Below are 15,347 nucleotides of genomic sequence, written 5' to 3' on the forward strand. Positions count from 1 at the left end.
AAAAACACTTAAATGGTTACCCTAAAGGTCAGTATAAAAGATAAAGCAGCCAATACCATTTACCAGGTTTCATTAATAACCTTTAAAAATGATCAAATTAAATCATCATTGTATCACTGTTTACAGAAAACCTTTGGAAGGGGCACAATTCTGCATATATAACTAGCTGCAGATTTCCAATGTGTTACAAAGAGGTTGATTCTGGAAAGTTCAGTCAGATTTCAGACAGAAATTTTATGACTGCTCCTATTTAGAACATACTGCAAGGTACTATTGGGGAGGAAAATAAAGAAACAGAATTCATTACTCGGAGTCTCATTTTGGGGGAGCAGAGAAAGAAATGGCTTAAGAGACTTTTGAAAAAAGAAAAACAGTAACTCAAAGAGCTCTGAATTACGTTGAAGTGGCCAAGGATGGTTTCTTGGACTAGATTAAGTTCTAAGCACAGCGTCAAAGGCAATGAGACGCACAGTTATTTAAATGAGTATGGAGGACCAGGCAGGCTGAGTGAAGGAAGTGCCAAATGCAGCAGCAGTAAAAGGAATCTCCAACCCATCATTACTTTATAGCTGCTTTAACAAAAGATTGAAAAATAAAATCAATTAGTCAGCCAGATTTTTCTGTTTGCCGGGTGATAAGACATCCTTTTGACCATGCAAAATATGGAACATTCTACCAGACAATGCTTTGCAATACTCAGAGTGGTCACTTTTTACTTTTTTGAATTCTCCATACATTTCCACTGATGGGCATGTGTGGAAAGTGACAAGGCCATACTGTATTTTTATAATTATTATTTATTTACTCATCTGCTTTGAGTTTCCTAAAATGGCAGTTATGATAAATGTATCCCATATATTGTTCTCCCATTTTCAGTTAGAAGTCAATATGAGCAGAGATGTCAATACGCAACACTATGCTTTACAAACAAACTTTGTTAGGGATATGCATTTCATAAAGTATATCTGCAGCAGGATTGTTTTATTTGCTGTGTTTTATTACAGAAAAAAACTGTGGATACAGTTTCATTATTCTCTTTCTCACAGTAATCATGATTTTTGAAACTAGAAGAGATAATCCTCTACCAAAATTATAAAAAGAAAAAACAAATAAAACCCCCTCTCTTTTGCTACATTTTCCTCATCATACTGAATCTAATACTGTAGCTTATTCACTAAAATATAAAAACTGTGAAATAAAGCAACACATCTTGAGCCTTCTTGGCAGGGCTAGAAACAAATTCTAGAGAAGGTGCCAAGTTTTCATTCAATTTATTTCAATGAGGGTGAAACCAAGGTCTGGATGATGCCTTCTTTTCCCCCTAGAAACAACTGATTTTTTTTTCTTTCTTTTCATGTATTAAATTAAGATGATTTCTTTTTACTAAAGAATTCTGCTCATGTGTATACTCACTTACTGCTATATATTCTAGATAAACAGATATTAATTTCATAATTAAAAGTAATCTTGTGTAAATACCCTGCAGGCCTCAATGAATCAAACACATACTGTGTGTCAGGCCTCCCACTGTCTTCAAGTGGAATGTACTGGCTGGATAATTAGATAGTACATATTTTTTAACCTTATTTGCATGCATATTATATCTTTTGCACACTGACAAGCAGCAGTAACAACAAAAGTCAGATTACCACAGGGAATTCCCACAAAGAAGTCTTCATTCCTTATAATTTGCAGCCTAAATTAAAATAATTTGATCTTTGACAAGGATGAAATGTCAAGCAGAAGGGGGTCCTCTACAAGCCACGGCCTGTGGCTTCTGAAATCTGCCTAATTTATGTCAGTCACTTCTTAATACATATTTAAGTATTACACGAAAAAGATGATAAATATGCAATCTGACACCTTTGGTATTTCCCTGCTGTTAATTTATAAAGGTCTGGCTTCCCCCAAACTGACTAAAATCATTTAAATAACAGAAGAATTGTGAAATAAGCTGGAGTTGGGGCCTGGCTTCCATTTTCACTCAATATTGAACACAGCAGGTAGTACACTAAGACAATTATTTGACTAGGCCTTCGAACCCCACTGTGACAAGTTACTTTCAGAATTAGTGAAGGAGTATTCCTTTGTTCATCTGCAGAAAAGGAGAGCATGTTGCAAATAGACTTTTTTTTTTAATTGAACTAGGGGAATCACATGTGAAAAACATCAGTGTATACTATTATTCATGTTTTCACTCTTCAGAATCTTGTCACGTGTAGTTTTAAGCAAGCAGTAGGCAGCTAGCTCTCTGAAAAGTGAAAAAAATCCTTAAGAAATCCCAAAGAAGAACGACCAATGAAGAACACCGAGGTTCCTGTGAGAGCAGGACAATGTAGTTTCATAAATACCTATTTATTAATAATTTGTTTCCACCAGTTCTTGACCCCAGGCTACCTTCCTCTGTTTGCTTTAACGTTATGTTCATTAGTCTGGAAATTTCCAGTGCTGGTTCTGATGAAGACCAGGAGCTGTAGCACACCAGTTGAGTGCATGGAAATAAAAGCTGAGGTGAAGGCTATGAAATATAAACAAGTTATAATACTGTGTCAGATAATATTTTCATCCACTTTGAAGATTTATGATTTTTAAAAAGGTAGCTACAGAGGAAAAGAATATAAAAGCTTAAAAGCTAACAGCCTCGGTTAGTCAATAAATCCTGAATATTTTTATTATGTTGAAGAAAGGTCGTTAACATATAGTGCTCTGGGAGCTATTTTCAGAGTGCAATGTTGTGAGGCCATTGTCCACTCTTTAGGTTTTGAAATGGAAGATCTTATTTTAGAGAAAAATTTACCTCAAAGAATATTGTTTAAATTTTTCTTCCAATATATTTTAATCCTAGTTTATAAATACACCCTGCACCATATTATACAGCAGTGTTAAGGACAAACTTTTATATGTGAATTTAGTGTTTTAGATTCAGTTAACATGTCACCTGATAGGAATATTCAAAGCATGTGAAGAACTTTAAAGAGCCATAAGTGTGGATAATAAATCTGATGAGATATGATTAATGATAAACTAAGTATTTTTTTCTTAGTGAGTCTAATTCTATGCCAAGGTCAGATAAAAATTATTCATAATTTTATTTACTGAAACATAAAACACTGCTTTGTTCATTGTTTAAAATGGCATGGTGTAAAATGACTTAAATAAACCTGCTTTTAGAAGAGTTTCTGCAAATTCATTTGTAATTCACGGGATAAAATTATTTATGTTTTACAGAAAACTACAGCAGCAAACCTACAAATTAAAATAGACACGTACACATAAATGGCTTGATGGGATCTCTTCTGATATCTGAAGGCTGTGGTACTCTATATCACTCTTAATCACTCCAGTGATTAAGCTCTGTGTTTTTTGAAATGCATTTTAAAAGTATTATCCACAAATACGGTGTGATATAGGGACTCAGAACATGCCTTTTAGGTGATTTTACTATTAGCTGGCAGTCCAATGATGGTGATAAAAGTGCTGATTGCAGATAATCGCAAGTGTTCTTTTTTTTTTTTTTTTTTTTTTTAAAGAGTAGAACAGGAGATAGCAGGTAAAGGAGAGGAAGGGGAAAGCATACTCGGAAGCCAGGAATATTTGAAAATGGTACCATGTATGCACACACACAGCTGCTGACCATGTGGATAGTAACAATATACTGCTGGTTCAAGATACCAAGCATTAGCCATAAGTACTAGCAGAAAACCACTTTAATTTTACATGTTTCTCTTTTTCAGGAAATTCTGTGAAAGCTATAAATTACTGGAATATTAAATTTCTTACCAAAAGTTATTTCATTAAAAATAACTTCTGGTAAATACAGAAAAGAAATTTCACCTTCTGGTCACCTTTCACCTGTCTCATTTCTTCCTCATCCTCCTCAGTAAGAAAAACTATAATGTATTTATCTTAATGAAATGATAACACCGCCTCACCCCCACCACATTTCTTGTTCTTTCCTGGGATAAGGAGGTATTTTTTTTGTTTTGCACTTAATGAGTCCAATTTTTGTTTCCTAGGACCATCTTTGTCGAGGTCCACACCTTTACTGTCTCCCTTCATTACTGCTTCCAGAATTTCACTGCCAAAAAAAAAAAAAAAAAAAATCACCTGGGAAGCTTTAGAAGGGAGGGAAGATCTTTTGAGTGTTCTTATCACACACGCGCGCGCGCGCGCACACACACACACACACACACACAGAAATTGGGCTGGGAGATACTTTTGGAGGTGATGAAACACTGATGGCTTTGATTATGATGATAGTTTCATGGGTATATTCTTTTCTCCAAACTTATCAAGTTGCCTACAATAAATATGCACAGCTTTTTGTATGTCAACTATGCCTCAATAAAGGGTTAAAAAAAGAATATTCATTCACTCATTTCATTTTTCCTACTCCCAGTCAGTGTTTTGGTAAGGGTAAGGCCGGGCTCAGGTTCTCTAAATACATGCTGAGAGACCATCCAGGATGATTTTGATATAGGTGGGGCACAGACTAAGCTGCAAAAATCTGCCCTACTGCGTTTAATAACTCTGTGCTTTCCAGGGTACTGGGCAATCAGAGTCTTACCTTTCAAATTCTGCTAATGTATTTTGTGTCCCTGACATTCTTCTTGCAATTTGTTAATTCTTGAGCTCATTTAGGTTGTATAGAAATACTTAATCATTAAGACAAAGCTCAGTATCTGAGATGGAAATTCTTTGCCTTAAAATATACCATCCTCCCAAGTCTTACCGAATACCAAAAGACTCAAATACTTTGGAGAATAATGGGCCATTTTATTCTCTCATGAACTTTGCCTGGTACATGGAGCAGATTAAAAACTCATGAACTTAGGGCTTCCCTGGTGGCACAGTGGTTAAGAATCCGCCTGGCAATGTGGTGGACACGGGTTCGGTTCCTGGTCCAGGAAGATCCCACATGCCACGGAGCAACTAAGCCCGTGCGCCACAACTACTTAGCCTGCGCTCTAGAGCCTGTAAGCCACAACTATTGAGCCAGTGTACTGCAACTACTGAAGCCCATGTGCCTAGAGCCTGTGCTCTGCAACAAAAGAAACCAGTGCAATGAGAAGCCCGAGCACTCCAATGAAGAAGAGACCCTGCTTGCCGCAACTAGAGAAAGCCCGCATTCAGCAATGAAGACCCAACACAACCAATAAAATAAACAATAAAAATAAATTTATAAAAAAAAATTCTCATGTGTGTCTCTCTGCAGTAGAGATACAACAGAATCTCTCTAAATCATAGGATTTGGAGGAAAACTAAAACATGTAATGGATGTGCATTGCTTAGCACCAACCATGAGGTATATTTAATAATAGATAAATCTTAGCTACTATTATTATCAAGTATTAGCCCTTGATATATTATTCCAAATATTCACCTTTTTTTTTTGAAAAAAACTTCCTAAATGAAAGAAAGATGTGAAATAAAGGGTCACACAGCAAATATTTTGTTTTGAAAAAGCTGTCGTTAAAACATATATCCATTACTTGAGGTATTCTTGTACTGAAGTGGTCTTATTCTCTGCGTATATAGTTTCAAGCAATATTTAGCATAATTTTAGGCCAAACAGGAAGCAACAGCAAACAGAATCAAATTTCCAAACTGCTGTTTTTATTATATTTAATTATGAAGTAACCTTGAGGGTAGAAAGGCGTATTCTGCTAATATGATAGACTGGATTCATTAAAAAGTGAGTAGAGAAGCAGATTTTACATTACCATCCATACACACAAACACACACACAAACCAAGCTTTAGAATTATGATAAATTCATAAAATTATAACAGTATTTCAAGATATGCAACAATAGAATGGTGAGTGTACAGTGCTGGCTCTGATTTATAAATGCTACTCCAGTGGTGCCTAGAATAAGGCAGTAAATGCAGAGCTGGGAAGCCAGACTTGGAGGGCATGAAGAAACATGACCCTAAAGAGTTTTTCTCAAGATGTAAAGCTCAGTGGAACAAAATGACTGAATTTTATTACTTGCAATGTTAAAATCACTGTTTTCCATACCTATTTCCATCACATCTTTTGCTATATGATACAAACTTTTCTTTGAACATTTTTTATTTTGTGATATACATAATATACTACAGATCGATGTTTGTTTTTTTTTTTTGGAAATTAAGACTTTACTTTTTAGAGCAGTTTAAAATAAATCCCATGGCAAAACTGAGGAAAAGGTATAGAGATTTCTTGTATACCCCCTGTCCCCACACATGCATAGCCTCTCCCATTATCAACAATCCCATCAGAGTGGTACATTTTTTACAACTGATGAACCTACATTAACACATCATAATCACCCAAACTTTACCGTTTCCAGTAGGGTTCACTCTTGGTATACATTCTATGGCTTTGAACAAATGTATAATGACATGTAGCCACCACCACTGCATCACATGGAGTACTTTTATTGCCTTAAAAATCCTCTGTGCTCTGCCTGTTCCTTCCTCCCTCCCCCTTAATTGGCAACCACTGATCTTTTTACTGTCTTTGTAGGTTTACCTTTTCCAGAATGCCATACGTTGGCATCATACGGTATGTAGCCTTTTCACATTGGCTTCTTTCACTCAGGAAAATGTATTTAAGGTTCCTCCCATGTCTTTTCACAACTTGGTAGCTTTTCAGCACTGAATAATATTCCATTGTCTGGATATACCACAACTTATTTTCCCATTCATCTACTAAATGACCTCTTGTTTGCCTCCAAGTTTTGGCAATTATTAAATAAGTTGTTATTAACATCCACATGCATGTCTTTGTGTTGACATATGTTTTCAACTCCTTTGGGTAAATATCAAGGAGTATGATTGCCAGATCATACATTAAGGGTATGTTTAGCTTTGTAAGAAACTTCCAAACTGTCTTCCAAAGTGGCTGTACCATTCTGCATTCCCACCAGCAATGGATCAGACTTCCTATTGCTCCACTTCCTCAACAGCTTTTGATGTTATCAGTATCCTAATAGGTGTGTAGTGGTATTTCACTGCTGTTTTAATTTGCATTTCCCTGATGAAATATGATGTGGAGTGTCATTTCACCTGCTTATTTGCTTCTGTATGTCTCCTTGGGTGAGATATCAGTTAAAGTCTTTGGCTCAGTTTTCAATAGGGCTGTTTATTTTCTCATTGAATTGCAGGAGTTCTTTACATATTTTGAATATACAAAGTCCTTTATCAGATATGTCTTTCGCAAATATTTTCTCTTAGTCTATGGCTTGTTTTCTCATTATCCTGACATTGTCTTTCAAAGAGCAGACTTTTTTTTTTCTTCAGATCTTTATTGGAGCATGATAGCTTAACAATGTTGTGCAGTTTCCGCTATACAACAAAGTGAATCAGCTGTATTTATACATATATCCCCATATCCCCTCCTGCTTGTGCCTCCCTCCAATCTTTTCTATCCCACCCCTCTAGGTCATCTTATCACCAAGTATCGAGTTGATCTGTCTGTGCTATGCAGCAGCTTCCCACTAGTTATCTATTTTACATTTGAGAAAGCCATAATTCAAAAAGTTACATGTACCCCAATGTTCACTGCAGTACTATTCACAATAGCCAGGGTATGGAAGCAACTGAAATGTCCACCGACAGATGAATGGTAGAGAAGATGTGGCACATATATACAATGGCATATTACTCAGCCATAAAAAGGAACAAAATTTAGTTATTTGTAGTGAGGTGGATGGACCTGGAGTCATATGGAGTGAAGTAAGCCAGAAACAGAAAAACAAATACTGTATGCTAATGCATATATACGGAATCTAAAAAAAACCCCCAAAACCCAAAAAATGATACTGAAGAACCTAGTGGCAGGACAAGAATAAAGATGCAGATGTAGAGAACTGACTTGAGGACACAGGGGGAAAGGGGAAGTTGGGACGAAGTGAGAGCAGACTTTTTAATTTCAGTGAAGTCCAGCTTATCAATTATTTCTTTCATGGACTGTGCCTTTGGTGTTGTATCTAAAAGGCATCATTATATTCAAGGCCATCTAGGTTTCCTCCTATGTTATCTTCTAGAAGTTTTAAAGTTTTGTATTTTACATTTAGCTCTGTGATCCATTTTGAGTTCATTTTATTAAGGGTGAAGGCCTGTGAATAGATTTTTGTTTTTTTTTCTTTTCTTTTTTTTTTTTTGCCTGTGGATGTCCAGTCATCCCAGCACCATTTGTTTGTTTAAAAAACCTTCTTTGCTCCATTGTATTGCCTTTCCTCCTTTGTCAAAGAAGAGCTGACTATATTTATGGGACTCTGTTTCTGGGCTCTATATTCTGTTTCATTGATTTGTCTGTTCTTTCACTAATATAATATTGTTTTGACTACTTTACAGTACGTCTTGAAGACAGGCAGTGTCAGTTCTCCAACTTTACTCTCCTCCTTCAATGTTGTGTTGGCTCTTCTGGGTCTTTTGACTTTCCAGATAATCTTTAGAATCAGTTTGTTGATATTCACAGAATAATTTACTAGAATTTTGGGATTATACTGAATCTTTAGCTGAAGTTGAGAAGAACCAACAACACAACAATATTGAGTTTACCTATCCATGAACACGAAATCTCTCAGATAATATTTTTCAATCTATGTTCAGTGGTAAGTGAAGGTAAGGAGAAGTGCAAGAGGCTTCAAGGTATCCACCCTATATTCAACCAGAAGCCATACTTTATATTTTTTTCATTTTTGCCTTTTGCTGCAGATTTTCTTTAAGCATCGGTTTCTGAGGGCAGAAATACTCAAAATCTATATAATTATTTTTAAATAATGAATTTTGAAGGTAAAAGGAGATTTCAGATGATTTTTACAAATATATATGCACATATAGCTATATAAGTATATATATATAAATAACATACACATATTTATTATCACAAATAGCAATCCCAGAAAGTCCCTGTTGAGCCCAAATTCTTCACCTTTTATGATTATATTCCTTTGCAGGGTTATGATCTGAGTCAATCATGAAGGGCGTTTTCCATTGCCTGACAATCAATTCTACCCCTAGTAACTTCAATTTATTGGTCAATCATGAGGAGAAGGTCCGGAAAGATCACATTCTAAAATAGTACCACTCTTGCTGTTATTATCATTTGCAGTAAATTAGAAAGCTGGGATCCTGAAGAACCTAGCCAGATCATTGTGATTCTCTGTGGTCCGTAACTACTTTTGTTTATGAAACTTATTACCTGCATATTTGCCACTGATGATTTAGGTCTCAGTAGACAAGTTATTTCCTTCTTTTTAAAATGAAAAGTGTTAAAGCCAATACTTCTCAATTCATATCAGTTAGTCATTAGATGTCCTTGTTTCATAATTCTGTTCCTTTGATTTATCTTTACTACTTATCATAACTTTCCTTTTTCTTTAACCCCTAACAATCTCTCAATAAGCTGTCATTTTCTATTATAACTTGTCTCCAAAATTTTTAGTCCTACAAATGGTTGTATTTTTGGTAGACGTATTTGCTCCAAATCTTTTTAAAGTGTATCTTTTTTTGCTATCTTTGCTCTCTTTCTTGGCTTTTCCACTTTCTACAAATGTAATGGGGAAATGGCAACCTCAGGAACTGAGAAAACCTAGCTAATGAATGGGAATGGGAATAGAAAAGTATACTTTTTAACCTTTATTCATAAAAGTACAATTTTAGTGAACTGTATTTGAAAGGTTATAAGATACTGAAACTTGAAAATAAGTTTTTAAAATGTATTTTGCAACTTTTTTTCTTTCCCTTCAAGTACTTTCTTTTATCTTACATTTTTCTGTCCATACTATGCACACTGATTTCTAAAGTTGTATTCCACCTCTCATTCTTTTATGCTGTATTAAACAACTCATACTCAAACTTAACTTTATATCACTATTTCAGATAGTACTAGATTCTCAATTAGTGACAGAAATGACATTGTAGAATCTTGGGTATTCTAACTACCTCCATGGGCTAGAACAACATACTAATAATCAAACTCAAGCCATTTCATAGTATTATAAAGATAATTCATTTTCTTACTTCTATTTCTACAGATTCATGTAGCTTCTTGCAGGTGGCTGAGAAAGTTTCAGATGTGCCAAACTCAAAATACCAAAATTTGTTCTTCATTCTGAAAAAGGAAAGGAAGAAGCAGCTTAGGCAATTATCAATAACAGAAGGGATTTTTAAAAATGGGGTAGGCCTGTCGTATTATAAGTGATAGAAAAGGTTTGAGGACATGTACCATCCATAACGTAATAGATGGTCACATAATTTTCAAAGTTTAACTGTTAGTATCAAATTATATGATTGTCCCAGAGGGGATAATAGGAATGTATTAATCTGACAGATTCAAGTATATCTTTGCCTTTTCCATAACATTGGTTGTTCAGATTTTACAATGTGGTTTTAGTGCTTATGATTCTCAGCTTGTTCTCAGACAACTTGATTTTAGACCAGCCACTCTGTAATCATAGAGAGAAAAAAAAAAGTCTAGGTTTTTCAGAAGAAAAAGGAGACCAAACTTAAATATGCTCAATTTTTCTAGATAGCTATGCATTCATTAGAAATTATGATTGGAAAGAATATTAAAAAGAAAAAATAGCTATCCATAAAGATAAAATTTAGTAATTTTTGGATAATTATTTTTTAAATATACTGTCCTTTGTTATATGAACAATAGTGGGAAATTATGATACAGCATGAAAGAACTAAAGAAGTAATAACAGTTTATCAATATAAAGTTGTAAAGAAAATATAGTTTAAACTATTTCAGTATTTAATCTGGAAGTAAGATACTCAAAATTTATTTTCTTCCACAACCCAATGACCACATCTTTGTTTCTTTGTAGCAGATAATTAAATTAATGATCATTTAATGTAATTTTACAAAAGTTAACTAGATTTTTGTATTATCCAGTAGTGGATTTAAAAATTCATTCTCACAAAAAGCTGCAGTTTTTAATTATACATAGTCTAACAAGCTATCACATCCTCAATTAGAAGAAAATACAGGTGAAATGAGATACAGGTTTACACACATGAAGGCAAAACAAAAAAATTCTTATAATGATATTGAAATATCTCTCACAGCAAGTTATTTTTTTCCTTATAAACACTGATATGTACCTTTCACATGAGAAGGTAAAACACTTCAACTTTACTATTTTATACAACCCTATTACTTGTTATGGAAAATGACATGGAACCTAATACAGTGCTTATTATTATGCTATGTTGTATAGAGTTCTCTGACATGAAATTACAAACTACAGAAGTAATCTTATCTATCTAGACATATCCAATAATATCCAGCCTCATACAAGGTTTCACTTGCTTACAACATTTTGACAAGCCCTACTTGCATTAATCACCATATTAAGGCCAATAATCTGAAAACCATGATAAGTTTCACAGGACTGTAGCACCATGAATCATTATTCTTTTCTAGAGAATAGAGATATTCTTGGATTATGGCAGGATTTAACATATCTGAGTAGATATCAATAGACAATAGCTAGTTAGACAGAACAAGGGCAAACATTTAACAGCAAGATCAGTATTTACAAGGGCCTGAGCCTACATGTAACTTTATATTAAATCAATGCAAATCATCTACTTTATAGAATAAATGTAGTTTTACAAATTTACACAGTGGCTGAAGTTATGGAAAATTAAAAGCTTTTTCCTATTGATTCATCATTATCATGAAAAATATATCACTCAATAAATTGAGAGGAAAATATTGTACTGTATCAAATAGTCTCCAATCAGAACAATACTTAGTACACATTTTATGACTGTTTGGAATTGTCTTTCTACATTCAACAGGTTTCCTAGTAATATTTTTCTGTTGACCTTTTATACAGATATTCCTGGATTCATTCATTCATTCATTCATTCATTTATTCATTCAACAAATACTCAGTGAGAACATTCACTTCCATATGTTGTGTTTAGTTCTAAAAATACAAATATGAACACGATTATCTTTGTCTCCAAGGAGCTCAGAAAGTAAGACTATGGGCATATAAAATAATTTAAAAGTTAATTCTCTGAACTAAATATGAACAGAATATTTGTGAAAAAACATTTAGTGAATCACCTGCTTCTACCTCCAGGGGTCCAGAAAGCTTCAGAAAAAAAGGTGACATTATAATGGATAACTTGAAGGCAAACAGGAGGAAGGCGAGACAAGTTCTGGGTGTTTTTAGGAGTGCAGTGTGACTTAAGAGATTGCTAAGTATGGGCTAACTAGGGTCTTTTTCAGAATGGGTATGCCAACTTAAGGGGCTTGGACCTGATATTACAGATTTATAGGATGTCTGACAGAAGTCTGTTAGCAGTGGTGTGACACGGCCAGCTTTGTTAAGTGGATAAATAAAACTCATAGAAATGAACAAGTGGGCTGGAATGTGGAAATGCTGGTGCTGTGGACGGAAATGTGGCTCTCGGAATAGTACAAATGAAATATTATTGAAGGCCTAAACCAAGGCGCAAGGAAAATGGAACGGAAAGGCTCAATTTAAGAGACATAAATGAGGGAGAATCAATAGGAACTGGTGGTTTTAGATTATACTGATTTCTGCCACACCTAGGTTATCTATGTGGGAATACCAAAGCATTACTTCAGCAAAAAAAGGGCTATGAGTTTACATTCTGACAGGTTCTGTTTTGTAATGACCTAATGTACACTGTATTACAGTTTGAAAAATATATATTTATATATATATGGCTTCAACTTGCATGTAAATGGTTACTCCCTATATTTTTTTCCATTCTGTCCATCAACGTTCTTCATAGCTTAACCAGGATGATGAGGAGCTTCTATCAGCTAACCAAGATATACTCATTTTAGCAAACACATCACAAGAAACAGAAATTCTGAGAATTTACATTCAGTCTTTATTCACCATATTAGTTAGCATTACTACTCATGTGCAAAAGCTGCTTTAAATTCTCCATTATTACAACCATTTTATGTTTCACTTAGATAAATATATGGAGGTAATAAAAAGCACATAGAATCAGATTCCACATGACAAATTAAAAGCTGTTAAATTTTATTTTTTTCAACCAAACTGGTCTTTAGGTTGTAGAAATGCAAAAAAGCACATTTAAGCATGTATGCTATTTATTTTTATGGCTCACATTAGAAAAAGATCCAAATAATTCAAACTCAAATTTGTCAGAGAAAACATACAGCTCTGGATTTTAAGAACAAGATAACTGGACAGTTAACCCACTATAAAATGGTCACACCGGAGTCAAATTTATTGTGTTCTTAGACAAGTTTTGTGATTACAGGTATGATGACCAATGTCCTACAAAAAAAGAGTTACTCATACTATTATTATTTTAAGTCATTAATATATTAAACCCTATTTCAATGAATTTAATTGTAAGTTACAGGCTTCAGTTTAATATTTAAAGTGCTTGGCTAGCAGATGTTCAGGTAAAAATAAAATTAGCTCCTGTTTACCAGGCATTTTCTTACTACCAGTAATTTTGTTTCTTTTACATATCCTCAGGAAAATGTCAACTTTCAGAGATATTGCTCAGGCAAAAAAATTATTTTTATCATAATGAAATTTAGTTACTATTTAGTCCTACTAGTTCTGTTCAAATAGGCGTTTTAATTTCCAGCAATATATTTTCCTTGGAACTTTTCTTCCTGGTTTACAAAATCTTTTTTTTTGTTTGTTCATTTGTTTTTAACTTTTGTCTGCTAAGTAATGTTAATGCAGCAAACATAACATAAAACAAAACACTCAAAACATGAATTGCCAGTGCATTTACCAAAAAGAATACCAAAGAACCTAATTAGACATGAAGCTCACTTCTAACAAAGGTGCAACATAAAAGGGGTGAAACTGCCTCATTTACCTTACTGCAGAAAACTCAAAAGTCATAAACACAAAGTTTTAATTCAGTGAAATTACTAAAATTGAATGTCAACTTTTTCCCTCACAGGTATGCTTACTTTATTATTTTCATATATTTAGTGGTGATATAAGAGATATTGGAAGACCATTTATATATGTATAAAACTGAAGTCTTCTAATAGACACCTGAATCCCTTTGCAAGCATCCTTAACTGATTCTACCTATACCGTATAACATGCTCATCAAATAAAAAAATAAAATCCTCTGACCTTTGCTTTTAAAATGAAAGCAAAAACATAATGTCCTAAATAGCTTAGTTAAAATGGGTTTAAAATGAATACTTTTTACTCATCAAAGATATTTCAAAAATCTCATTTACTTAGCTTGCTTTCATTTTTGTCCTGTTATGAAAGCATTTCAACAGTCATTTCAAAACTGGTTTTAAAATTATTTTCTCATGGAGAACAATATTTCTAACAATTCAATAACTTTATTTTAATAAAAAATTGTCTCACAATTTGATGGAATACTCTAGAAACATAGCAGGAATTCTGAATTTGGCTAACGATACTGGTGATTAGAGATGTGTCACTGTTGACTTACAGTGATGGGGTGTTTAAAGTGGTACATTTATGTCACAGAACTCAATTCAGTTTTGTTTTTCATTGCCAAAAGATGTTACACCAAACACTGGTTATAGGGTTATTCATTTGTTCTTAAACATAGTGAGGTATTATTCTTAATATGATTATACTTTATAAAAAGAACTACATTTTATCGAAACCCTCAAACCCATGTTTTTTTTAAAATAGCAATTTATACTCTCTAACAGCAAAACAATAATGTTGATAACATTATTTCATAAGGAAGAAACATGGCTGTAATGACTACAGGGGGGACATTTTATATTCATACCAAAGAGAGCAAACATTTTTCATGTTTGCAAACAACAGGTAAAGATATAATTTTTCTCAATGACATATAAAAATGCTTGTATCTAATGCTCATACTTAAGATACGCTTGTTAAGCTCTCAGGAGACAATGAAACAGGCTACAGAAACTTCACACAGAATCATAAAATATCCCACCTTAGTATGTAAAAAAAAGATGGATAGTCTAAAAATACAATTTTTAACCTGAATTACTTTTATAAGAGTAAAGTTTCTCATATGCAAGTATATGAAAAAGATGTTCTCAAAGACTGAATATTTTAGTATTTTTTTTAATTCTCTTGAAAAAGAACATGTGGCTATGTAAGATTATTTTTATATATAAGAACTTTCTACCTTATTGGTAATCAATTATTTCTTTCCGAAATGTTCTTTTTCCCTGCTTCTTACTATACATTAGAAAGAATTAGGAGTGCCAGAATGGAAAAGGATAAAAGCACTAGCAATGCCATACTGCAGAGTCTAAAGAAGTTTTATATACACACAATAAGTCCCCAAAGAACAATGATAAATTAATAATTATATGAAATGTAAAAC

General features: G+C 33.6%; 1 protein-coding gene across 7 annotated transcripts in view; it reads right to left on the bottom strand.

Moving 5' to 3' along the window:
- DGKB (diacylglycerol kinase beta) overlaps positions 1–15,347 on the bottom strand; it is a 623,008-nt gene that overhangs the window by 173,488 nt on the left and 434,173 nt on the right. For all 7 annotated transcript variants that reach the window (XM_057731678.1, XM_057731674.1, XM_057731676.1 and 4 more), the window contains one exon: positions 10,014–10,104. In XM_057731678.1, the coding sequence (XP_057587661.1) occupies positions 10,014–10,104 (91 nt within the window). The remainder of the gene's footprint in view (positions 1–10,013; positions 10,105–15,347) is intronic.

This window comes from Hippopotamus amphibius, chromosome 4 (assembly GCF_030028045.1).
Source record: "Hippopotamus amphibius kiboko isolate mHipAmp2 chromosome 4, mHipAmp2.hap2, whole genome shotgun sequence".
In the NCBI taxonomy this organism is placed as follows: domain Eukaryota; kingdom Metazoa; phylum Chordata; class Mammalia; order Artiodactyla; family Hippopotamidae; genus Hippopotamus; species Hippopotamus amphibius.